General features: G+C 46.4%; 1 protein-coding gene across 1 annotated transcript in view; it reads left to right on the top strand.

The window, feature by feature from the left end:
- Positions 1-26282, top strand: part of LOC138278804 (E3 ubiquitin-protein ligase TRIM11-like) — a 317121-nt gene that overhangs the window by 243708 nt on the left and 47131 nt on the right. The window contains exon 3 of the mRNA XM_069219317.1: positions 11717-11947. Coding sequence (XP_069075418.1) covers positions 11717-11947 — 231 coding nt within the window. The remainder of the gene's footprint in view (positions 1-11716; positions 11948-26282) is intronic.

The raw sequence follows: 26282 nt of genomic DNA, 5'->3' as shown, positions 1-26282 counted from the left end.
AAAGGGGGGCGGGGGGCGGCCCTTGGCAATTGTCTTGTACTTGGAGTGTGTCTGCACCGATGTGCTCTCAGACCGCGCGGCAGCTGGAGGCCGGCTCTGGGCATTTTCTCTTCTCTTTTGGCTTTGGTGCATGCCAGCATCCTTCCAACGGCACCATTTCCCTTTCTTGTGCGCGGCCCCAGCAGACTTCTCCCAGTTGGGGGCGCGCTTCAGCTGACACGTGGGGGGCGGCTCTGGGCATTTTCACTCGGTGCGGACGGTCGGTATAACTGGCCCTGGGCACGTGCACCCGGCCCTTTTTATTGGCAGGGTCACCTGCCTGGTGACGCCTGTGTTGGGTGGGTGTGGGGTGTAGATTGAAGGCCAGCCCTCAGCCGAGTGGCTGGCAAAACACTAGAATGTGTCCAGCAGGACACTACAAACACCTCCAGGCAGACAAGGGATACATCCAGGCGGGGGCGCTAGTGCCACAGCCCCAGGTTGTTCAGTGCACTCCGAGGCAGACCCCGAGCTCCCTGCCAAGGTGAAGGAAAGCCAGAGTGAGGGGTCCCTCCAGATTTAGATCCAGAAGTGTCATGCCAATCATCAGAAGGGAGGGCACAAAGCAGTGAAACTGGGCAGAAACTCGGAGGACCACCTGGGGGTTCCCTGTTACGTGGGCATCTTCCTCACTCCAGACCAAACGCAGGGGTATCGCTTCTGCCACAAAACCTGCCGCCCCCTCCGTCTCCAAACTACTGGCAGGGCACACCTGATCACCCGGTGTGTGCAGCAGTCCTCCTCCAGAGCTGAGGGACAAATATAAACTGTATGGAGGAGAAGGTGGGGGCACACAGTGCATAGCACCCTCACCCACCCACTCCCCAAGCGCCATTCCCACACCCCTCGGACTGGGCCAGCCACACTCGGAGCCCCCCTGAGACTCTCCAGCTCAATCAGCCGCAGCTTCAATCACAACGCGACCTCCATCTTGTTTCTCAGCAGAGGCAAAGGCCCCCCCCGTTCTTCAGCTATCTTCTCTCTGTGATCGTCAGCCGGGGCACAGCTCAAGTACCCCCCTTTAATATCAGATCAGCACCAAGCGGAAGGATAAGGAGTGTGGCCTGGGGGGGTGGAGAGCTACAGGAAGCCACTCCTTATTCCATGGTGTTTAACCCTTTCTTTAACAAATTAACCATATTTGTATTTTATTTACAACAAATAAATGTGAAATATAGGTTTGATATTTATTTAAAATATAAATAAAATAAAAAGTATGTTTATGTTCATCAAAACTTTCTGTGGAAAAAAACCTGTCTCCCTGTCCTGGACACGTGAAAGTGACTCACCTGATCAGAGAGGGAAGGAGCAGCTAATCCCGCAGGAGATCACTCACCTTGTGGCAAGAACATTTGCTCCCTGAGCTGAGGGTCTGCCAAGCAGAGACTGCAAACAGCATGATTTATGTTCTTTCTGTTCAGATCCTGTGATCCAAGCTGAAGCACAGATTCTGCAGCATTGCTGTGGTGTCGGTGGGTGAATTGTCCTGATGGAACCTGCCTGCTGCTTGTCCAAGGCACTTGCTCAAGTGTGACTGAGCAGACTGTGCTGCCAAAGACCTGACTGTTGCCAAGCTCAAGGCACTTGCAAGTGTGTCTCATTGGTCTTCAAGTGGTTAGCTTGACCAATTTGTGCCCAAGCAACAAATACCACTGTAAGATAAGCTGCTACCTCAAGGCACTTGTCCATTTTGTGCCCGAGTGACTATGAGGGTATCTTAGGTGCTGAACAGAAGTGTGCCTGATCGGGCTATGCCACTGACCCGTGAAGCACACAGAAGCTCCCCAAATGTAGCCACAACGTCTGCCTCGACCAATAGGAGGCCTACTCAGCTAAGCCACTGACTCTCCAAGCAGCCTGAGTGGCGGAAGGCCCAGTCAAGACCCGTGGGCTGCAAGCTCCAGCCTATTTTCCAGGTGCCCGGAAAATGGCCACCTTCCTGAAGATGGCTGCACTCCTGCCTGCTACCGGCTCCAGATTACACGGCATCACCCCCATGTCTGTTCCAGAGGTTGAAGCAGAGGGAGTACATACCTGCGGCTGGTGCATCTTTCATTCACTGAGAGGAGGACATGGAATTAAGTACACAGAGGCCTAATTATGGACTACAACGGTCTTGTATTTGAAGAGACACCCGAGACTGAGAGACAGTGTGCACGATTGTAGGAGGCTGGCCTGGCTTGTAGTGGGTACCAGAGGTACTTACACCTTGTGCCAGGTCCAGTTATCCCTTATTAGTGTAGAAGAGGTGTTTCTAGCAGCTTAGACTGATAGAAGGTAGCTATGGCAAAGCAGCTTAGGCTGAACTAGGAGACATGTAAAGCTCCTACTATACCGCTGGTGTCATATGCACAATACCATAAGAAAACACAATACACAGAAGTACTAAAAATAAAGGTACTTTATTTTTATGACAATATGCCAAAAGTATCTCAGTGAGTATCCTCAGTATGAGGATAAGTTATATACACAAGATGTATGTACACAAACCAAAATTATGCAGGTAATAGCAAGAAAAGTAATGCAAGCAATGTAAAGTTACAGTAGATTGCAATAGGAGCACATAGGTATAGAGGCAACACAAACCATATACTCCAAAAGTGGAATGCGAACCACAAATGGACCCCAAACCTATGTGAGCTTGTAGAGGGTCGCTGGGACTGTAAGAAAACAGTGAGGGTTAGAAAAATAGCCCACCCCAAGACCCTGAAAGGTTGGTTTAAAGTGCACCTACTACCCCCAGAGAGCACGGAAGTCGTGATAGGGGGATTCTGCAGGAAGAACAAACACCAGCAATGCAACAACAGTGGATTTCCGGACCTGAGTACCTGTAAGACAAGGGGACCAAGTCCAATAGTCGCGACAGTGTTGAGAGTGGGCAGGAGCCCAGGAAATGCCAGCTTAGGGTGCAAGGAAGCTGTCACCTGTTGGTAGAAGCTTGTAGTTCTGCAAGAAAGAAGAGGACTAGGAACTTCCCCTTTGGAGGATGGATGTCCCACGTCGCGATGAAGCTTACAGAGGTGTTCCCACGCAGAAAGAACGCAAACAAGCCTTGCTAGCTGCAAGGGTCGCGGTTAGGGTTTTTGGGTGCTGCTGTGGCCCAGGAGGGACCAGGATGTCGCCACTTGGATGAGGAGACAGAGGTGGCCCCCAGCAACGTAGGGAGCCCTCACAGAAGCAGGCAGCACCCGCAGAAGTACCTGAACAGGCACGTAGAAGAAAAGTGAACCGGAGTTCACCCGAAGTCACAAAAGGGAGTCCCACGACACCGGAGGACAACTCAGAAGGTTGTGCACTGCAGGAAGGAGTGTCGGGGACCCAGGCTTGGCTGTGCACAAAGGAAATCCTGGAAGAGTGCACAGGAGCCTGAGCAGCTGCAAATCACGCAGTACCCAGCAATGAAGTCTAGCGTGGGGAGGCAAGGACTTACCTCCTCCAAAGTTGGACTGAAGAGTCACTGGACTGTGGGAGTCACTTGGACAGAGTTGCTGAGTTCCAGGGACCACGCTCGTTGTGCTGAGAGGGGACCTAGAGGTCCAGTGATGGAGCCTTTAGTGCCTGCGGTTGCAGGGGGAAGATTCCGTCGACCCACAGGAGATTTCTTCAGAGCTCCTGGTGCAGAGAGGAGGCAGGCTACCCCCAGAGAATGCACCACCTGGAAACAGTCGGGAAAGCCGATAGGATGAAGCGATACAAGGTTGCTAGTAGTTGTCTTGCTACTTTGTTGCGGTTTTGCAGGCGTCCTGAGCAGTCAGCGGTCGATCCTTTGGCAGAAGGTGAAGAGGGAGATGCAGAGGAACTCTGGTGAGCTCTTGCATTCGTTATCAGAAGAATTCCCCAAAGCAGAGACCCTAAATAGCCAGAAAAGGAGGTTTGGCTACCAAGGAAGTAGGATTGGCTACCAAGAGAGGTAAGAGCCTATCAGAAGGAGCCTCTGACATCACCTGCTGGCACTGGCCACTCAGAGCAGTCCAGTGTGCCACAGACACCTCTGTTTCCAAGATGGCAGAGTTCTGAGACACACTGGAGGAGCTCTGGGCACCTCCCCTGGGAGGTGCAGGTCAGGGGACTGGTCACTCCCCTTTCCTTTGTCCAGTTTCGCGCCAGAGCAGGGCTGGGGGATCCCTAAACTGGTGTAGACTGGCTTATGCAGAGATGGGCACCATCTGTGCCCATCAAAGCATTTCCAGAGGCTGGGGGAGGCTACTCCTCCCCAGCCTTCACACCTATTTCCAAAGGGAGAGGGTGTTAGACCCTCTCTCAGAGGAAATCCTTTGTTCTGCCTTCCTGGGCCAGGGCTGCCTGGACCCCAGGAGGGCAGAAACCTGTCTGCGGGGTTGGCAGCAGCTGCAGTGGAGATCCCGGAAAGGCAGTTTGGCAGTACCCGGGTTCTGTGCTAGAGACCTGGGGGATCATGGAATTGTTCCCCCAATGCCAGAATGGCATTGGGGTGACAATTCCATGATCTTAGACATGTTACATGGCCATGTTCGCAGTTACCATTGTGACGCTGTACATAAGTAGTGAGCTATGTACAGTGCACGCGTGTAATGGTGTCCCCGCACTTTTTGTCTGGGGAATTTGCCCTGAACGATGTGGGGGCACCTTGGCTAGTGCCAGGATGCCCACACACTAAGTAACTTTGCACCCAACCTTCACCAGGTGAAGGTTAGACATATAGGTGACTTATAAGTTACTTAAGTGCAGTGGTAAATGGCTGTGAAATAACGTGGATGTTATTTCACTCAGGCAGCACTGGCAGGTCTGTGTAAGAATTGTCAGAGCTCCCTCTGGGTGGCAAAATAAATGCTGCAGCCCATAGGGATCTCCTGGAACCCCAATACCCTGGGTACCTCAGTACCATATACTACAGAATTATATGGGTGTACCAGTATGCCAATGTGAATTGGTAAATTTAGTCACTAGCCTGTTAGTGACAAATTTTGAAAGCAGAGAGAGCATAACCACTGAGGTTCTGGTTAGCAGAGCCTCAGTGAGACAGTTAGGCACCACACAGGGAACACATACAGGGCACATACTTATGAGCACTGGGGCCCTGCCTGGTAGGGTCCCTGTGACACATAGACTAAAACAACATATATACATATGGGGGTAACATGCCAGGCAAGATGGTTCTTTCCTACAACGATACTGTCACAGGGTAATGGGGGAGCATTGAACCTCAGTCTGAGAACCACATCATCCTTAGTTACGGATGGCCACCAGAAGAATCGCTGACCTAACAAGAGTGGCTGTATGTCCTCTGTGGCAGGCTGTGGCAGTGTTGTTACACCTTCACAAAACCTCTTCCTGACGTTCCTTGGTAGGAGTGAGTAGAGGCTGTTGTTGAACTTACATATCTTCTTGGACAATCAGTGATTCAGTTAAGTCTTTAAGAACCATAAGAATAAACTGAGAATGAGCGAGACACACGTCTACAAATGTTGTACAGCATCAGTTATTTGATTGGGTTGAATGACTGCTTGACCAAAGGTGATTGGATATCTTTGTGACAGCGCATCAGCAAGTGTGTTCTTGGACCTAGGGATATAAGTCACACTGAGCAAAGCAGTTGTGACTGTTCTCACATTGTCAATTACAGAGGCTCTCTAAGTTTCTATGATAGGCTTGAATCTCAAATTGTCTTGTATTCGGATTTAACGATGTCTCCATTGTGTGTAGATGAGTTTCATTGCAAGAAGTTTTATAAGTCTGTGTAGTTCCGCTCACATTCTTAATAGGTAAGAAAGGTAGATGATCGAGTATTTGTAATCCTGAGATTGCAAATCAATTGTCATTAGACTGTTCAATTCTATTAACTTCCTGAAACATATAATTATCAGTATATTCCCGCTGTGTGGGAGGAGCGTTGACGGACCAGGACGGGACTACTTTAGCCAGGTCCCCTAGCACCACGGAAGCAGAACAAACGGATCTCACACGCCCGAAGGTGATATCAAACTGATCCTGCCCCTGGCTGAGCGGGGTCGGGCAAAGGACAGGCCATTGTGAGTCCGTTAGGGAGCCGTTAGGGGGCCAGAAGGGGTCGGGTTGAGCAAGTTCACTAAGCAATTAATTGTAATTGTTTTTATTGAATCTGATAACGTTTTAGTAAGTTGTATACCTGGGCTCCATTTAAATTGATTCATTGTGTCTTCTGGGTGTTATACACTTGCTGTTCTGTGTTATTGCTGATATATGTAGAGGCCCTATACTTTGTAAACGATATAAAAGTTCTGTGAAGTGCAGGGCCGTAAAACTAGACAGTCTAGTATTTATCAAAAACTAGTAGTGGTCGTCATATTCGTGTAGGCGGTGTAGAATGGCTAAGAATATTTCCACCCTGGATAATTACCTGGTTAAAATGGTGAGCAAGATAAACACTGATAGAAGGAAGTCCTTAGGGAAGGAGTCCACCCCAGAAATGTTTTCTCCTGTAAACAATGGTAGCGGTTCTGTTATGATGGACCCCCTTAATATTGAAGCTTTCCCTTTGGAAAACTCAGCCGCTTTACCCTTAGTTTTAGAGCCACCAAATCAAGTCCCATTGGAGCCCCCGAGTGAGCCTGCATCGTCTCACTCTCCCCCTAGGAGAGCTGTTAGAAAATGCAGAAAAATGCTATCCAAGCGGGGTAACACTCATCTCAAACCAACAATAGAACCAATGATAGAATATGGTCATAGAAGTAATGTAGCTGAAAATGGGATTACAATTAACAAGGACGATGTGAATGGTGTTCTCTTGGGCCACATCGCTAAGCTATTTGAGGAAAAACTAGTCCATATGACTAAACCTCTTATGGAAAAGATTGAATTACTATCTACGGAGGTATCTAGGTTGGGTGGACTTTTAGACAAAATGTATATGGAACAGACTATGAAACAGTCTGAGCTATCCGTCCAATCCGGCAACCCTGAACAATTGGTTGAAGCACAGATGCCACGTTTACCTGAATATAGGGAGCCACCAAGTATGGTGGATAGCACCCCTCATATGAAAGCAGCTGCATCTAATATTGTGAGGAACACTACTCCTGTGAACAGACCAAATTTTATTAACCTTCCACCTGATTGTGAACCCTATGTCATAGTCCTTACGAACATTCCTCCCTTAGACCCAACAGCAGTGAACTTCCGTGAGGAATCACATGATTCTCTCAAACGGAAATCAGTTGCCTGGTTAAACAAAAATTGTGGTTTCCCCCCACACCTATCCGATCAAATACTGTCTACTAGACGGATACCATGGATCGGAAACGCAAGGAAAAAATGTAAGGGAGACTGTGTAATTGTCAATTTTAGGCACCCTCAACATGTTGCGACTGTCCTTCTTAGAGCAGCCTCCTTGGATATAAAGGAATCTGACGTGGGTGTGCATCCTCTGGGTTATTTTTATCGACACTTAGCCAGTACATCAGAACCTTCTAAAAAACACAGACCCTTGACTATTAGAAGAAACACTAGCTCTTATACCCCAACTGGAAATACCTTCTCGGTACTGAGCACTTTGGACGAAAACGATTGACTCCCACGAGCAGGGGATCCCATCACAGAAACGTTAGTATACACCCAGACGTGGGAACAAAAACAGAGTATAGAAGATCTTGAACCGGAACTTATAGTACCCTCGAGTCCCAGAAATACAAAGACAGTTAAATTGGTAGGCAACGTTAAATCCCCTTATTCTATTTTAAGTAAGACAACTAGTTCGGGTGTACCGGATAAGTGCCTCTCAGTGACCATGGAGGGTAAAGACACTAGTAAAGACACTAGTAAAAACTACAACCAAGATAAAGAGCCAAACCCCTTAGTTGAGCTGGAGGATGTTACAGAAAAAGACAACCTACTTACAGTATTAGATCCTCCCTGTGTAAAAGGAAAATCAAGTATTAGATTGATATCATGGAACATAGCTGGCTTAGCAAGGAACCTTGAGGATGTGGTATGGTGCTCCTATATTGAGAACTACGACATCATACTCCTACAAGAAACTTGGATTGTAGAAACCCCCCATAGGCTGGGGTATAAAACCTATTGTTCCCATGCCATTCCATCAACTAGAGGGAGAGCCTCAGGAGGACTGGTCATCTGGGTTAAAGTGACCCTAGAAATAGATGTCACCCCGCTACCCATCCCCTCCCCGGACCTACTAGGCCTTAAAATCAAAACAAGAGGGAAAGAAACTATACATCTAATAAATATATATAACAGACCATTCCCTTCTAACAAGGAATCAGAGGTAGTAGAACTCTTAGACTCCGTTCTAGACTCATTAGGAGATAATGCAAAGGTGTTAGTTGGTGGAGATTTTAACTGTAAATATGAGCCTATCCCGGGGTTGGAAAAATTATTTGACGATCAAGATGCTGCTAATGACATCCTGCCCTTAAAATCCGTAAGTGCAGCTAAAGGCACAAAAGCCGCCTTACAGATTTTACAGTTGACTGTGGCGCATGACCTAAGGGCCTGTAATGGTCGATTTCGCTCAGACAGACCAGCAGCCCCAACCTATTTTAAGAGAAATTTCAGATCCCATATAGATTTTGTAATGGCTACCCGGAATATATGGGACCAAATAACCGATTTCAAGATAGACCTTAGGACGGAGAGTGATCATTTTCCCCTCCTACTATGGCTGGATTCTCAATCATTCATTATTAAATCCAAAGAAGAGACCCTATTAAATACCACGGTCGCGGAACTAGAGGTAACTAATAACAGGCGTGCCCTAAGATGGCCCTATATCTTGGGAACTGAAATAACGCTGATAAATATATACAATGTATTTACTGACACGGTAGGAGGCCTTCAGACAGCATTAGTGGGAACACAAGGTGTGCTTGACATACATCTTAAGCTGGTAGACGCATTAACCCCACTATTGAGCAAAATCTATAAAAAAAATGGTAATAGGAAACGGAATGATCTTGAGGCAGCGAACCCATGGTATAATAAAGACTGTCGTATAGCAAAATCAAGACTAATCCAGGCAGTAAAATCCGGGAACAGCTTGGATATAAAAAACAATAGACTAGCCCACAAAAAAATGCTGGCCCAAGCTAAAAAAACATGGGATGAAAACTTCTGGGAGGATCTCTTGAATGCAGCTAAGCTACGGGATCAGAGTATGTTCTGGAACTTAATCGCTAATGGAAATAAGCAGGGCAGATCAACAAAGGATATTTTCCTAGATGAAAATACTTGGTGCGACCACTTCACTAAGCTCTATGCTAACAAACAGGAGAATTTGCCCTTTGAGTACCATGAGACAAATTCAGAGATAAGTGTTGCTCCATTAACCTTTAGTCTAGAAGAAACTAATAAGGTTTTATTAGCTGTGAAATTGGGCAAAGCCCCAGGCCCTGATAAAATCCCCGGAGATCTTCTAAAATATGATGTGGATGTGTGGGGGCCTTACATAAATTACTTGAGTAATTCCATTGTGGCAGGCACACCAATCCCCGATTCCTGGAAAGGGGCAGAAATTATGACAATTTTTAAAAAAGGTGATCGCTATGATCCAAGTAATTACCGCCCAATAAGTTTGATAGACTCATTTCAAAAGATATATGCCAGACATATTTTAAACAGGCTTTTAGATTGGATTGAAGAGACTAAAATATTAACCAAATATCAGGCTGGCTTTAGAATAAAAGTAAGTACGGTTGACCAGGTGTTTAGGTTCATGTGCATCTGTTGGAAGTATATAAACATAAGGAAGGGTAGCCTCCATGTGGCATTCATGGATCTAAGGGCCGCCTTTGACCTTGTTCCTCACAATTTGTTGTGGTCTACATTAAGAAACATGGCGGTCCCTGGGGAACTACTTAAAGAACTTATCAAGCTTCACACAGGGAACTATGCAAAAATTAGGTGGGGTAAAGAAGGTGAGACCTCAAGGGCCATACCTGTAGACCGTGGTGTGCGCCAAGGCTGCGTGTTAGCTCCTACACTTTTCTCACTATATGTTAATGATATTCCAATCTATTTAAGGGATTGTGTACATGACTCACCGAAGCTAGGTGGCGAGCCGGTTACGGCACTACTATTTGCCGATGACACCATCCTCATTTCTCAAACTCCGAGAGGTTTACAGAATTTGGTGGATTCTTTCCAGAAGTATTGCGTGGGGAAGGGGCTAGAAATAAATCCTACCAAAACAAAGTATATGTCAATAAACTCCAAGAAATCCCTCAGGAATAATCTGTCCTTGGATAACCAAAAACTGGAACAGGTAGGGAGTTTCAATTATCTGGGGATGATGCTGGATAGTAACCTGTCCTGGAAAGGGCAGATGGATAAAAGCATCCTAGCCCTTAAACAAAACTCAATGCCTATTTTAAAAATACACGGAGCCAGTTACTCTAAAGCAATCTCACCAGCACTGGAAGTATATAAAGCAAAGGCCCAATCGACCGCCCTTTATGGCGCTGAACTCTGGGGATTCCATTGCAATAACAACTTTGGAAAAACGGAAAAACATTTTGTACGAAGGCTACTTAAAATACCGACAAGAACCCCCCTAGTCCCTGTTTTCCTTGATATTAATCTTAAAAGAGCAGACTATCAAGCATTATTAAGACCATTGCTGTATTGGGTCAGGCTATGGGTAACCCCGGAGTTGAGTGATTACAAGAACGGACTGACTGAACTAACTCAGATAGATGGACATATGAATACCCCTTGGTTAAAATATGTATCTAAGTGGTACGAGAGATTAGGTTTATCACACCTATGGGAAGCTCCACAGAACATGACAACATGTACCAGGAAAAATGTAAAGGACACTTTTTGGTCTTATGTCAACAGAGAGCTATTGCATAGTTCATCGATTGGTACTCTGACTTTGAATTTTTTAAACATAAAAGATACACCTAAATTCGAACAATTTTTGGATGAGGTCGGCCCTCCTCTGGCAAAAACACTTTATTTACAGTTTAGGTACGGGGTCTTACAGATTAATGCTTACACATGCAATTGGGGAGGGATAAAAGGATGTGAACTCTGCACTCTCTGTACCTTAGGGGCTAAAGAAGACGTTGTTCATTTACTCTTCTTTTGCCCAGTATACAAGAAACCAAGGGATCGGTGGATCAAACCCGTTTGTAAATATGTGGGGGTCAGATCCTATAAAGAAGCAGTGCGCATATTTCAGTCCAATACTTCACAACTAGTGGTGTTTGGCACAAGCAGATTCCTATATAATGTGTACCTTATCAGGAATCGACTTGGTCACAAATTGTAACGCTTTGTCAGGTGGCCCGCTCATCCCCCTCCTTGCAAAGGTATATGATGCACTGTTTTATCGACAAGTTTTTTTTTTTTTTTTCTTAGTTCTGGTTTTTAATTATTTTATAAATTGTTATTTATATTTTTATACACTTAATGATACTGCTTAATCATGGGGACATCCATATACTTCTTGCCAACTGTATGTATTGTATCTTATATTTTATTGTATAATGTATTTATGTATGTCGTATTTATTTCCTGTCCTGACTTTTATGGCAATATTTGCCGAAATAAAGTAACGAACGAAAGTATATTCAAGGGATTCAAAATCAGATTTCTTGTTTCAATCATCATCTTTCTTGAATATCTTGAGAGGGAAGGAAGGAGTGGGCTCTGTCACTGGAAGCTTCCCAGAATCTAACCATCATTTCTTTGATGCTGACAGAACAAGGTGAGAGCCGAGAAGCAGAAAATTGAGTCTGGGATTGAACAGCTGCGCCGGCTCCTGAGAGATAAAGAGCAAACACTGTACAGGGAACTGGAGGAGTTGGAGAAGAAAATTACCATGGTAGAAAATGCAAATATCTCCAAACTGTCCAATCAAATCACCTCTCTCAACGCCCTGATAGCAGATCTAGAGAAAAAATGCAAGGAACCAGAATTGGACCTCCTGAAGGTGAGAGACTGCTTCATAAATACAAGACAATACAGATGTGCTCCATTCATATTGTGTGTGATGCGTTGAATGTACGTGAGAACATGCATGATCAACATAGAGGGTCAATTTACAGCAACCTGTATTCTGACAACCCAATATAACATTCAGACAAGTTAAACTAACTGCAAATGCTTCTCTTCTGACAGCCCAGCGCAATGTACAGGCAGGTCCAGTATAGAGCAAACTCCTTATACACTGACAGTCCGACACGGTATAAAGAATATGATAGGCTGGGTCATGTGACTCCATTCAGAATATCAGACTCTTCTCTATCATGTGACCTCTTTAAGAATATCACGGACCGGTCTGTGTCATGTGACTCCATTCAGAATATCAGACTCTTCTCTATCATGTGACCTCTTTAAGAATATCACGGACCGGTCTGTGTCACATGATCCCATTCAGAATATCAGACTCTTCTCTATCATGTGACCTCTTTAAGAATATCACGGACCGGTCTGTGTCATGTGATCCCATTCAGAATATCAGATTTCTCTTTGTCATGAGACATTTTTAAGAATATTACGGACCGGTCTGTGTCATGTGATCCCATTCAGAATATCAGATTTCTCTTTGTCATGAGACATTTTTAAGAATATCACAGATTGGTCTGTGTCATGTGATCACATTCAGAATATCAGACTATGCTGTCTTTTCACCTGCTACAGAATATCAGACTTTGCAATCTCGGGTGACCCTATTCAGAATTTTAAATTCTCCGCTGTGCCATTTCACCCCTTTCAGAATAAAGCTGTGCTATCCTGTGACCTTGTTCAAAATATCAGACTCTGTACCTTGTTGTGTGGCCTGATTCAAAGTGTCACAGATGGTGCTGTGCCATGAGCCAGTATTCAGAATATCACAGATTGTGCCCTGTCACACAGCCTTTTTTGAATTATTGCAGGCTGGGCTGCATTATTTAACCTATTGTCCTGCATCATGTGATCCCACTCAGCATATCACAGACTGTCATGTGATCCCATTCAGAAACTCACAAGCTGTACTTCATCACACGACCCCGTTCAGAATATCACACTGTGCTCTGTCGCGTGACCTCATCCAGAATGTGTTTATAGATTAATTTTTATTGTTATAAATTTTCGACGGATTTCAAAGAATAACCGTTCTTAAAACACTGTAAAATATAAATATATTTCAGTTCTTTTCCTAAACTGAAATATCCTAATATTGACACATTTGTACATTCCTAATTATTGATGGAACTTTAACGAATAGAGTGAGCACTGGTTACATTCATTAACTGGTTCAGACTGAATATAACTACTACAGTGTGTGTACTTTGGGTCAATCCCACTAGCAACTCCCACCTTCCCTTATTTACATTTAACGACAAACCGTGAATGTGCAGATTAAGAAAGAAGTTTATCGTAGAATGGTCACATTGTGAATTATGGTGTGTACTTTAATGCAGCAGTATCAACAACAGTTATATGCTTTTTCACTAGCTTCAGTGCTGTTTATTAAAACTGCTGCAATTAAGCTCCATTGCTCGTGGTCTTAAAGATTTCCTAACCTGAATGAAACATTTCCTAGCTTTCGTAAAGGAAAGCTTTATTTCCAGTAAGGACACGGAGGCGAGGAGTATGCTTTTCTTCCTTCGCTGTAATCAATAGCAGCCATAATCAAACTTTATGTAAACTACAAATCCCAAGAACCTTTGGGAATGGAACAGACAAAACATCCAATCAAACATAGGCATTAGTACATGACCAATCAGGCCCCAGCAGAGACCCATAAAGTCTATTGTCCATGTTGTCCCAGCCTCTGTCTTCGCTCCAGATTAGCCACTGCACATCCATCGAGTCCTGTTTCCCAGTCTCAGTCCCTAGGAAGAAAGAGAAGCATCAATACCAGGTTCCATGGCGGGCGCACGTTGCTAGCGGCTGGCGGCTCTCTCCCCCTCGCGGCTCCGATGTTTGTTTTGCTTGCTCGCGCTCGCAGAGAATGAGAGCGGATGATGCGGCAGGACGGTGCCGCGGCTCTGGCAGGTTCTGCTATAATCGGCTGCCAAATATTTTTTTTGTAACCCGCCATTTGACTCGGCTGGCGCGTTTGCGGCAGCAACAACAACTTGGTGGCCCTTTGTGCTTTTTGTGCTCTGGTGCTTCCCCACTCCCTTCTGGCTCAAGCAGGCCTACAAGCAGCAATGGCCCCCAAGGTTGTGCGTGGGAGTCGAGTGAAGCTGGAAATGCAGGATCGTCCCCATCTTCCATCTCGAGGAGGCGCTTCCAGGAGTGGCAGCAATGGCAGCACTCAGGGACAAGCTACAACAAGAGCTGAGGTGGCTCAGGAGGCCATGGAAAGCAACCACATAGTGATGGACCAAAACTGTAAGTTGAGAAATGAGGCCAGATCGGCCGGCCCGCATGGGGGGGGGGGTTAATAATCCCCTTAATGTTTAAAGCCCCGCAACCCGTGGAAGTCCTAGCAGACAATACAGATAAGAAATCTCCTAACTCCGATCACTTACAGACAAGTGCTGCAGCTGTGACTGAGGCAAGGGGTGATAGTAGTAATCCAGTGTCTATGGTAACTTCAGTGCCCACAACTTTTGAAGACAGTGAACTGTCCCAGATGGACGATACTAATGCGGAGAATGGACTTCTGGGTCAAAGTAATACTGTAAGGGGCCTGTCTTTGGATTCCTTATGCCTCGCTATGTCTAATATCAGCGGCAATGAGCAGCGAGCACTGTCTAAGGAAAAAATCCATCAAAAGTTACAAGATATTGCTGTCGTAAAAACCGTGAAGCAGCATCAGAATTCACAGGTTGTGCTCCAGGGCCTGATGTCGACAGGGGCGGCAGGAATCGTAATTGCAGAAGAGAAGTTGGCTGCCTCAGCATGTACCCTGCCGGCTCCCCGCAATCCCTGCAACTTTCAGCAGGGGAAAGAGGATAATCACGTGGCGGGCGAGGGTGGTGAGAATTTTTATTCGGACGTGTCCAGGGATTTGGATGACGCTGGCAGTAGTTTTTCCATGGATTCGGAAATAGGGAGTAACCTTTCTGCTCCTTCCTCCATGCTAAGACAGACTGCGATTAAGTGCCCTGGAGGGCGAGGTGACAGAGATGTGGAGAAAATGAAGAAAAACAGAATAAAGAGAAAGGGGCGGGGGCGAGAGCAGTGTCCTGGGACTATTCGGGAACACAACAAATCCCGCACATGATAGAGGAGCTTTTAGACACCTCAGGTGGCCATGAGAAAGATGACACGAAGTTAGAAATGACTCCTCCCTCGCTGGCTCTTATTTATGAGACTATTATGGTGCAACATAAACAGACACAGGGGGACAACTAAAAAGTCATAGTGGCCACAAAGCAACTACAAGTTGCAGTCAGTAAGATAGCAAAGTCCTGCTCAGAAATTGGTGAACGGATTGCCGCGATTGAGACTCGCCCTGAAGTCCTGGAAACAGACCTGGGAGCAGTGGCACAACAAGCCGCTATGCATGACACTCAGCTCATCGACATTCAATGGAAGATTGAGGACTTTGAAAATCGGCAACGCCGCAACAATCTACGTATCCTGGGGGTACAAGAAGGAATAGAAGGGCAAGATGCAAGGGTCTATATAATCAGGCTGTTTAAGGCAGCATTTCCAGAACAGGCTGGCTGGGACTGGGAGAAGGAGATTCAAAGAGCTCATCGGTTTCCACTTTATCTGAAGAAACAAATGACAACAGGAGGAGCTGGGTCGAGCTTGCAGCAACCTAGAGCCCTAATTGTCTATTTTGGCAACTATTTGTTGCGGCAGATAGTTTATGAAAAGACTCGCCCTAACTCCAAGATAAGCTGTGAGGGTGTCACTTTTTTTTCCCGCCCGACTTTTGCCATGCAACTGTAGAGAGACGCTGGCATCTGAGACAACTGATCAGCTCCTTCCAGGAGAAGGGAGCCGAAGCTTTTTTGCTGGCCCCAGCTCGACTTAAGACAGTATTTAAAGGAACTGTACAGATGTTTATGTCAGAGAACAAAGCTAAAGAATATTTGCTGTCTTTGACGTAGCAGGGGAGAGGGAAAGGATGGAACGGGGTGGAGGTGGTGTAAATATCTAAAGAACTGTACGGATAAGGGAGCTATAGAAGAGGCTATGGAAGAGGAGGGTAATGAGAGGAGGGGTAAAGCCTGGGGATAGAATCAGGGAAAATGAGCAGCGATATGGGCTGCACTAGTTTGGTGTTTGAAAGAAATGTTCTCCTTTTTTTGTGTGGTGTTTTCTTATTTAGCTGCGGAATGATGCAAGCAGTAGATATTAAAAATATATATATATATATATATATATATATATATATATATATATATATTTAGACGGGGAAAGGTTCTAGGAGCCTAGGAGGGGGGGCACCCTGTTCATCTTACAGACTTAGTTGACCCCCTCATTTGGTAGGGTATTGGGTGGGGGCGTTTTTTGGGGGGCTTTGGTAGGGGTGGAGGTTGGATCCAGGGGGGCTTGTTGGTTTTGAGGATGCATAAAACAAAGGATAAGAAGATATTGAAGTTTTTTTAATGCATGATAAAAAATAAAAAAAAATTACCAGGTTCCATGTCAGAGAAACCTTAGCAAAACAACTTTCTTAACATCACGTTCATAATGCTATATTACAACACTGCATCATATAACATATAATAACATAATAGGAAACATGATTACCTACCAGTCATGTGAGGGTTGGGGGTTAAGATTCTCACCGGGTGGGATAATCCTTGCCCCTGTGTCCTTAATAGAATTGAAACTTTCCATTACAGCAGGTAGGACATTATTTGTTCTATGTCAGGAATGGAGGCGAGGATTATGCTGGGTCAAAGCTTGCTCATGACTAAATGAACCATATCCAGCACCAGCCTCTTAAAAGTGGAGTCCAAAGACCAGTGTCCTGAATTCATAATACCCTCCAGATGGGCACTAAAGCTAAAAGCCTTTGAAGCCATTGGCCCTCAAGTGGAATGTGCTCCAAAAACCTTGAGATCAATGCCAGCCTCCTGCATGACCCACTGCACCCACCATTCTGTGGTAGGGGAAGAGACTGCCCTGTGCGGTTTCTGCAACACGATTAGGACCAGGTTCTCACCAGGTGGGCAAAACTTGGAAGACATCTCTTCATATGCCTTGAGGCATTGCACAACACACACAGTTTAGGGGAATCTGGAAATGAAGGATAAGAAATAACCCTGGTATTGGACTTGGTCCTCCTATTTACCGAAAAGGAAACTCCAGACGGTGAGAGTGCACTGCAATTTTCCCAGGACTCAAACATCTGAGACTCTCCTGAAAAATACCAGGCACAAGTCATTGCTAATTTAGCCTAAAGCTCCTTTCTGGACAAAAATCTGTTAGGTTGCCAAGACAAGAAAATGTTCAGCACCTACAGCGCCTGGTCGGCATCCTAAAGAGCCAAATAATGTGGCTCCAGGAAAAGCGAGAGACAAATCCCTTGAATGATGCCATTGGTGAACCATCCAGAAGGGTGTGTCCTACCAAAACGGTGAACCTGCAAAACTGTGAAACAGAAGGTATTGATGGATCGATACACTAAACCTTTCTTCACCAGACTAGCCAAGAAATGAAGCACTTGAACTACATCTGCAACCACAGGATCCACACTACTTTGCATGCACCAGCGTGTCCATTGTGTCCATACCGCCCTGTAACGTTTCACAGTACTGCCACCCCAAGCCTTGGACAAGAGGTCTTCAGCTTGTCTCGAAAGGCCTAGGGTCAACCATCATCTCCTGTAAACTGCCACGCCATCAGGGTCAAGGAGCCTTCCATCACCAGTTCTGAAGCAGGGGGAAACTGATTGGAAAATCCCAGGAAAGTTTCAGAAGAGCTGTAAACCAGACTTGAGATCTCCAAAATGGTGTGATCAACACTTCTTCTGAATGTTGCCTCCTTAGTTGAGTTGGTTGATCATTGCAAATGGAGGGAATGCATAACCCTTCTCCTTACTCCAGTCCTAAAGGAAGGCGTCTGTCGCTACCACCAGCGGGTCCGGTCTCTAACTGAAGAAGCAGGGTAGTTGGTGGTCCAGCCAGCACACCAAAGGTCTACAGAGAAAGGTACCCGGCATACCTGAAGTTTGGCAAAGACTTCTGGATGTAGTTTCTACAGGCTAGAATCCTAAAGATGAAGGGAGTGCCTGTTCGCTTCGCTTGCCCGGGAAGATATTCTGCTGTGACTGAGATTTGATGGTACAGGCAGTGCTGCCAAAAATTGGAGCCTTGGAGCGAGTGCCCCCAGATGGTTGATATATTGGACCGCTTACACATTTTCCATCTTGAGGAGGACACACAACTGAATCTTGTTCTTTGTCCACCATGGTACCATGAAAGAGCCTGTTCGAAGCTTCATTCAATTTCTGTTCTTGAGGAGACCATTGTAGAAAACTCTCTGCATCTGGCAACCCCAACCTGACCTGCTGGCATCCAATTCTATAATGAGGTCTGGGGCCGAACCGAAAATCACTCTCCCATTCCATGCTTCCTTGTGGGACAGACACAGCCAATTTCTGCCAGTGCACCATCTGAGAGAGACACCAGTTGGGAGTAAGTCCTTTCTTCAGATGAGAAGTCTTTAACCTCTGTAAGGTTCAGTTATGGAGGGGCCCTAGAATGATGGCCTAGATGGTCGACAACAGGCAGACAACCAGGCGAGTGATCTGCCTCAGCAAGGTGTGAGGTTTGGCTAGGGTCTTCCTCAACTTGTGTTGAATCTTCGCCACCTTCTGGGATGGAAGGCTGTGGTCAGTCGTAGTAGAGTCCATGATGAAGCTCAGGAAAGTTGCTCTCTGGGAAGCAACCAGGAGTGATTTTTTCTCATTTATCACAAAGCCTACCCCCTTCAGAAGATTAATGAATGTTTGAAGTTGGAGAGAGAGATGACGTGTACATTGACCCATTATCAGCATGTCATCGAGGTGGATGATAAGGCGTATCCCCTGAGCCCTTAGATGTCTCACGACCGGTTTGAGAACCTTCATGAAGCACTAGGGGCATAAGAGACAGAGTAGAAAATTAGAACGTTTGTTGGCACCAAACATACTGGGGGAACCGTCAATGCAGGGAAAAATTGGAATCGATGGGTATGCGTTTTTGAGGTCCAAGCGGACCAGCCAGTCTGAGGGACGTAACACATCTTTGAGGAAGTGGATCCCCACCATCTTGAAATCGCAGTAGACAAGCCTTTCATTGAATTCTCATTAGTTGACGACTGGGCTTTGTCCTTCATTGCTTTTGTCCACCAAAAAGATGTTACTGATTAACCCATGGGGATGTGGGACCTGCGGGGGACCAGCCTTTTTGTCCAGTAGGGAAGAGACGTCCTCGTCCATGAGGTCTGCCTCTCGGGAGAAAAACTAAAGGGGACGAGGCCATGGTTCCTGATGAGGGAAAACATAGAATTTTATTTGGAAATCTTAGGCCATTTGTAAAACCCAAGCATTTGCTGTAAAGGATCTCCAGGCCTGGAGGAACCCCCCGTCTGAGCCCACTTTTATTAGAGAGGAAGGATGAGCACTCAGCGGAACTGTAGGAATCTGAGCTCTCTTTGAATCCTCTGCCCTGGATATGTTGCCCTCTGGTGGGGTAGAAGTTGGTGAATCTGGTCTTGTCCTGAAAGGAGCCTTGCCTGGAGTCTTTCCGCTAGAAGAGTATTGGGAAAGTGCGTGGCTAACCAAGCGGCCTCCACCATGACCGGCCCTTTGGAAAACCCGAGAGTTAAAGACTTTCTTTATGGAGGACCTTGCCTAGTCTGGGGAGAAGAATGTGTTCACAAACTTGCCCAACTCTTTGATAAAGGGTCTCCTTGGGCGATAAGCACCGCCTCCGAGGTCGCATTGTCCCGGTGCTTTGGGTAACCTTAATCAACAGGGAGCGGCAGCACTGTGTGGACAGGGTGAAATTGGCATTACCTAAGAAGATGATAGTGTGCTGTGCCCACCCTAAAAGGGCCTCTGGTGAAATAAGGGCACTTGTGGCCTTGGAGTCTTCAGTCATATCATGGATCTTGGGAAGGGGGCAATAGTATTCAAAAGCTTATCCTGACAAGCCCTCCAGGAATGGAATATGGTCTTTTTCGGGTCTTTTATTAATTTTGCCAGGGAAGTGGCCATTCTAGAGTCAATGTCAGGAGTCAGGGCGACTTTACCCTCCAAGCCAGAGTAGTGACATTCCGCCCGAAAGCAGCTGCAGTCTTCTTTCTCCAGGGGCTTCCTAAGTTGACCCACCATATAGCTGGCTAGCTTTTCTGCCGGGGCCCGCTCAGAAAACCAAGGGTAGAGGATGTGTAGGAAAGTACCATTCTGCCTGGCATGTTACCCCCATTTTTACTTATATGTATGTTTGTTTTTGCCTGTGTCACTGGGATTCTGCCAGCCAGGACCCTAGTGCTAATAAAGTGTGCCCTGGATGTGTTTCATGTGTGGTGCCTAACAGTATCACTGAGGCTCTGCTAACCAGAACCTGTGTTTATACTCTCTCTGCTTTTAAAATTGTCACTGCAGGCTAGTGACTGATTTTACCAATTCTTATTGGCACACTGGAACACCCTTATAAATCCCTAGTATATGGTACCTAGGTACCCAGGGTATTAGGGTTCCAGGAGATCTGTATGGCCTGCAGCATTTCTTTTGCCACCCATAGGAAGTTCAAACAATTCTTACACAGGACTGCCACTGCAGCCTGAGTGAAATAACGTCCACATTATTTCACAGCCATTTTACACTGCAATTAAGTAACTTATAAGTCACCTATATGTCTAAACCTCACTTAGTGAAGGTTAGGTGCAAAGTTACTTAGTGTGATGGCACCCTGGCACTAGCCAAGGACCCCCCACATTGTTCAGGGCAATTTCCCCGGACTTTGTGAGTGCGGGGACACCATTACACGCCTGCACTACATATAGGTCAATACCTATATGTAGCGTCACAATGGTAACTCTGAACATGGCCATGTAACATGTCTAGTATCATGGAATTGTCACTCCAATACCATTCTGGTATTGGGGGGACAATTCCATGCATCCCCGGGGATCCAGCATAGAGCCCAGGTATTGCCAAACTAGCTCCCTGGGGTTTTCTCTGCAGCTACCGCTGCTGCCAACCCTCAGACAGGTTTCTGCCCCCCTGGGGCCTGGGCAGCCCAGTCCCAGGAAGGCAGAACAAAGGATTTCCTCTGAGAGAGGGTGTTACACCCTCTCCCTTTGGAAATAGGTGTTAAGGGCCGGAGAGGAGTAGCCTCTCCTGGCCTCTCGAAATGCTTTGAAGGGCACAGATGGTGCCCTCCTTGCATAAGCCAGTCTACACCGGTTCAGGGATCCCCTCAGCCCTGCTCTGGCACGAAAATGGACAAAGGAAAGGGGAGTGACCAATCCCCTGACCAGCACCTCCCAAGGGGAGGTGCCCAGAGCTCCTCCAGTGTGTCCCAGATCTCTGCCATCTTGGATGCAGACATGTGAGAGCACAATGGACACCTCTGAGTGGCCAGTGCCAGCAGGTGACGTCAGAGACCACTCCTGATAGGTGCTTACCTTTCTCTGTAGCCAGTCCTCCTCTGAGGGCTATTTAGGGTCTCTCCTGTGGGTTTCTTGTCAGATAACGAATGCAAGAGCTCACAAGAGTTCCTCTGCAGTTCTCTCTTCGACTTCTGCCAAGGATCGACTGCTGACTGCCCCAGGACGCCTGCAAAACAAAGTAGCAAGAAGACTACCAGCAACATTGTAGCACCTAATCCTGCCGGCTTTCTCAACTGCTTCCTGGTGGTGCATGCTCTGAGGGCTGTCTGCCTTCACCCTGCACTGGAAATCCCACAGAAATCTCCCGTGGGTTGACGGAGTCTTCCCCCTGCTACCGCAGGCACCAAACGTCTGCAACACCGGTCCTCTGGGTCCCCTCTCAACTTGACGAGCGTGGTCCCTGGAACACAGGAGGAGGATCCAAGTGTCCTTGACAGTCCAGTGGCCCTTCTGTCCAAATTTGGTGGAGGTAAGTCCTTGCCTCCCCTCGCCATACAGTAATCTTCTGTACTGTGTGAACTGCAGCTGCTAGGGCTTCTGTGCACTCTTCCAAGGATTCCTTTGTGCACAGCCTAGCCCAGGTCCCCAGCACTCCGTCCTGTATTGCTCAACTTGCTGAGTAGACCACCGGCTTCGTGGGACCCTCTGTTGTAGTGCTGAGACGACCGCTGTGCTCAGATTTCCTGAACGCCTGTACAGGTGCTTCTGCGGGTGCTGCCTGCTTCTGCGTGGGCTCTATGTTGCTGAGCGCTCCCTCTGTCTCCTCCTCTAAGGGGTGACCTCCTGGTCCTTCCTGGGCCCTGGCAGCACCCAAAACCTTCAACTGCGACTCTTGCAGCTAGCAAGGCTTGTTTGCGGTCTTTCTGCGTGGAAACAACTCTGCGTCCTCCAGCACGCCATGGGACATCTTCTGACCAAAGGAGACGTTCCTGGCACCTTCTGTTGTTGCATAATCTTCAGCTTCTTCCACCCGGAGGCAGCCCTTTTGCGCCTTCATCCAGGGTTTAGTGGGCTCCTACCCCCCCCCCTGACTCCCCCCCCCCCCAGACACTTGCGTGACTCTTGGACTTGGTCCCCTTCCTTTGCAGGTCCTCAGGTCCAGGAATCCGTCTTCAGTGCTTTGCAGTCAGTTGTTGTCTTTGCAGAATCCCCTATCTCGACTTTACTGTCTTTCTGGGGTAGTAGGGTAACTTTACTCCTACTTTTCAGAGTCTTGGGGTGGGTATCTTGGACACCCTTTGTGTTTTCTTACACTCCCAGTGACCCTCTACACACTACACTAGGCCTGAGGTCCATTTGTGGTTCGCATTCCACTTTTAGAGTATATGGTTTGTGTTACCCCTAGGCCTATTGTCTCCTATTGCATTCTATTGTGTTCTACAGTGTTTGCACTACTTTTCTATGTGTTTTACTTACCTGATTTTGGTCTGTGTGTATATTTTGCATATTTTAATTACCTCCTAAGGGAGTATATCCTCTGAGATACTTTTTGCATATTGTCACTAAAATAAAGTACCTTTATTTTTGGTAACTCTGAGTATTGTGTGTTTTCCTATGATATAGTGCTAAGTGATATAAGTGGTATAGTAGGAGCTTTGTATGTCTCCTAGTTCAGCCTAAGCTGCTCTGCTATAGCTACCTCTATCAGCCTAAGCTGCTAGAACACTACTGATCTACTAATAAGGGATAACTGGACCTGGTACAAGGTGTAAGTACCACAAGGTACCCACTATAAGCCAGGCCAGCCTCCCACAGGATTTCATTGGGGTCAAACATGTCAAAGCTGTGGTCCTGGGCCTCTGGGTTTGCAGAGTAAGGGATAGATGGACACAAAGGTCTGGAGGACCCTGCCTCATCATCTGAGTCCACAGGGGACTCATCATCTTGAGGGTCTGGGGAAATAGGGCATGGGAATTCCAGGGCTGGTTCAGTAGGACCCGGGATTGGGGGGAGTAGGCAAGAAAGCTTGCTTAAGGTGAGCAGAAGTATCATAGTCAACGCCATCCTTTCGAGGAAGCTCGGCAGGCCATTGGTCTGGATTTGGGGCAGATTGGAAGGTGCCTAAGATCCCAGAGGGTGCAGTGGACTCCTTCATGGGATTAGAGATATAGGTGCAGGCACGCACAACTTGATCCACCAGGTGCTGTTCCAAGGAGGCCATGGCCCCAGCAACTGCCTGGTAAATTAAGACGTCTACAGCCTCATAAAATTCATCGTCCCAGGGCAGGAATTCTAAGCGGTCCCCTTTTGACTGGTGATCTCTGGAAACCTCCATGTATGCTAAAATTAGGTGCAAGTGGGGAATGAGGCGGCACTGCACTAGTTTACAAGTGAACACCAGAATATACCGTGCAAGCACTGCAAAGTGCCAATTGATCCAATGTGGACTGTTTGGGCCTCTGCTGGGCTCTGATTGGTCATGAACTGCTGCTTATGTTTGATTGGATGTTTTGCCTGTTCCATTCCCAAAGGTTCTTGGGATTTGTAGTTTATCATAAAGTTTAAATATGGCTGCTATTGATTAACCCCTTCACTGCCAGGCATTTTCCCCCTCCTGTGCCAGGCCTTTTTTTGGCTATTTGAGGCAGTTTGTGCTTAGGCCCTCATAACTTTTTGTCCACATAAGCTAGCCAAGCCAAATTTGCGTCCTTTTTTTCCAACATCCTAGGGATTCTAGAGGTACCCAGACTTTGTGGGTTCCCCTGAAGGAGGCCAAGAAATTAGCCAAAATACAGTGAAAATTTCGTTTTTTTCAAAAAAATTGGAAAAAGGGGCTGCAGAAGAAGGCTTGTGGTTTTTCCCCTGAAAATGGCATCAACAAAAGGTTTGCGGTGCTAAAATCACCAGCTTCCCAGCTTACAGGCAGACTTGAATCAGAAAACTAAATTTTTCAACACAATTTTGGCATTTTACTGGGACATACCCAATTTTTACGATTTTTTGTGCTTTCAGCCTCCTTCCAGTCAGTGACAGAAATGGGCGTGAAACCAATGCTGGATCCCAGAAACCTAAACATTTCTGAAAAGTAGACAAAATTCTGAATTCAGCAACGGGTAATTTGTGTAGATCCTACAAGGGTTTCCTACAACTGAAAAAAAAATATATTGAAATTGAGGTGAAAAAAACAGCAATTCTTCTCTACATTTTACTCTGTAACTTTTTCCTGCAATGACAGATTTTTTAAAGCAATATACCGTTACGTCTGCTGGACTCTTCTGGTTGCGGGGATATATAGGGCTTGTAGGTTCATCAAGAACCCTAGGTACCCAGAGCCAATAAATGAGCTGCACCCTGCAGTGGGTTTTCATTCGATACCGGGTATACAGCAATTCATTTGCTGAAATATAAAGAGTGAAAAATAGGTATCAAGAAAACCTTTGTATTTCCAAAATGGGCACAAGATAAGGTGTTGAGGAGCAGAGGTTATTTGCACATCTCTGAATTCCGGGGTGCCAATACTAGCATGTGAATTAAAGGGCATTTCTCAAATAGACGTCTTTTTTACACACTCTCTTATATTTGGAAGGAAAAAATGTAGAGAAAGACAAGGGGCAATAACACTTGTTTTGCTATTCTATGTTCCCCAAAGTCTCCTGATAAAAATTATACCTCACTTGTGTGGGTAGGCCTAGCGCCCATGACAGGAAATGCCCCAAAACACAACGTGGACACATCCCATTTTTTGACAGAAAACAGAGGTGTTTTTTGCAAAGTGCCTACCTGTAGATTTTGGCCTCTAGCTCAGCCGGCACCTAGGGAAACCTACCAAACCTGTGCATTTTTTAAAACTAGAGACCTAGGGGAATCCAAGATGGGGTGACTTGTGGGGCTCTGACCAGGTTGTGTTACCCAGAATCCTTTGCAAACCTCAAGATTTGGCTAAAAAACACGTTTTCATCACATTTCGGTGACAGAAAGTTCTGGAATCTGAGAGGAGCCACAAATTTCCTCCCACCCAGCGTACCTCCAAGTCTCCCGATAAAAATGATATCTCACTTGTGTGGGTATGCCTAGCGCCCGCGACAGGAAATGCCCCAAAACACAACGTGGACACATCCCATTTTTTGACAGAAAACAGAGGTGTTTTTTGCAAAGTGCCTACCTGTAGATGTTGGCCTCTAGCTCAGCCTGCACCTAGGGAAACCTACCAAACCTGTGCATTTTTTAAAACTAGAGACCTAGGGGAATCCAAGATGGGGTGACTTGTGGGGCTCTGACCAGGTTCTGTTACCCAGAATCCTTTGCAAACCTCAAAATTTGGCTAAAAAAACACGTTTTCCTCACATTTTGGTGACAGAAAGTTCTAAAATCTGAGAGGAGCCACAAATTCCCTTCCACACAGCGTTCCCCCAAGTCTCCCAATAAAAATGATACCTCACTTGTGTGGGTAGGCCTAGCGCCCGCGACAGGAAATGGCCCAAAACACAACGTGGACACATCACATTTTTTCACTGAAAACAGAGGTGTTTTTTACAAAGTGCCTACCTGTGGATTTTGGCCTCTAGCTCAGCCGGCCCCGGGGGGGCAGAAATGGCCTAAAATAAATATGCTCTCCAACCCCCCCTTGCCTACGGGGTCCCTCCCCCTGCGTGACACTGGCGCAAAAAAAAAAGATCCCCGGTGCCTGGTAGTTTCTGCCCCCCTTGGGGGCAGATTGACCTAAAATCGTCCGATCTGCCCCTGGTCTAAATACAATTTGCCCCCCAGGGGAGCGACCCTTGCCTAATGGGTCGCTCCCCATCTCTAAATAAACAAACAAACAA

Source organism: Pleurodeles waltl, unplaced genomic scaffold (genome assembly GCF_031143425.1).
Source record: "Pleurodeles waltl isolate 20211129_DDA unplaced genomic scaffold, aPleWal1.hap1.20221129 scaffold_59, whole genome shotgun sequence".
In the NCBI taxonomy this organism is placed as follows: Eukaryota; Metazoa; Chordata; class Amphibia; order Caudata; family Salamandridae; genus Pleurodeles; species Pleurodeles waltl.
This window is presented reverse-complemented; position numbering and strand designations above follow the sequence as displayed.